This window comes from Mesitornis unicolor, unplaced genomic scaffold (assembly GCF_000695765.1).
Source record: "Mesitornis unicolor isolate BGI_N332 unplaced genomic scaffold, ASM69576v1 scaffold23793, whole genome shotgun sequence".
Lineage (NCBI taxonomy): Eukaryota > Metazoa > Chordata > Aves > Mesitornithiformes > Mesitornithidae > Mesitornis > Mesitornis unicolor.
In genome coordinates, this window is record NW_010172926.1 from 2,520 (window position 1) to 3,271 (window position 752).

The 752-nt window shown below is 59.2% G+C and overlaps 1 protein-coding gene across 1 annotated transcript in view; it reads right to left on the minus strand.

The window, feature by feature from the left end:
- Positions 1-279: 279 nt before the first annotated feature.
- The window catches only part of LOC104537621 (avidin-like), a 1,216-nt gene continuing 743 nt past the window's right edge, over positions 280-752 (minus strand). Inside the window, 2 exon segments of the mRNA XM_010180559.1 lie at positions 280-313; positions 383-503. Of these exon segments, the coding sequence (XP_010178861.1) occupies positions 280-313; positions 383-503 (155 nt within the window).

Sequence of the window (752 nt, forward strand, 5' to 3'; positions counted from 1 at the left end):
GCCTCCCACCTTGCTCTGCCCAAGGCCAGAGTGGCTTCTTGTACCAGGGACACACTGGGCATGGCTCTCTGCCATTGAGAAAAAGGTTTATTCAGCTCCATGTGTTGGGGCAGCAGTTTTGGGAAGGGGAACGTGGCCAGCAGGCTGGCACTGGTATGATGCAGGGCTGGGTAAGGGTGTGTTTCCCAGACAGGATGCTGTGGGCAGGTGGAAGCCCAGCACGGGACAGGGACAGCAGAGACCCTCAGAGGATTCAGGTAGCTGCTATCTCCATCCCCATCACTTGATGCGAGTGAAGATGGAGGTGCCGACCCTGCGGGGAAGCCATGTCAGCAGGAGGAGAGGCAGGGCTGTGGGGCAGGAGGACATGGTCAAGGCTCACCTGGTGGCTTTCCAGGTGTCCCTGCGGGATGGGACCTCTTCCCGCAGGAGCCACACAGTCTCCAGCGACTCCTTCCCCCGGCGGTCCACGAAGCACTGGCCCACAAAGGCTGTGGTGGAGTCTGGTGGGGTTGAATTCGGGCAGAAGGGTCTCAGAGGCCCTGGGCCACCTGATCCTGACAGACAGACAGACAGACAGACAGACACACACACACACACACACAGTTTTCTTGCAGTGCCATGGAAAAAGGTGATACTCGGAGGCTTCCCCATCACCTGGACAGATAGTTGGGCACCACCCCTCCTGTGTCCCTTGGACAGGCAAAGGGACACCCCTGTTGCCTCTCCCAGACAGACAGACAGACATCCCT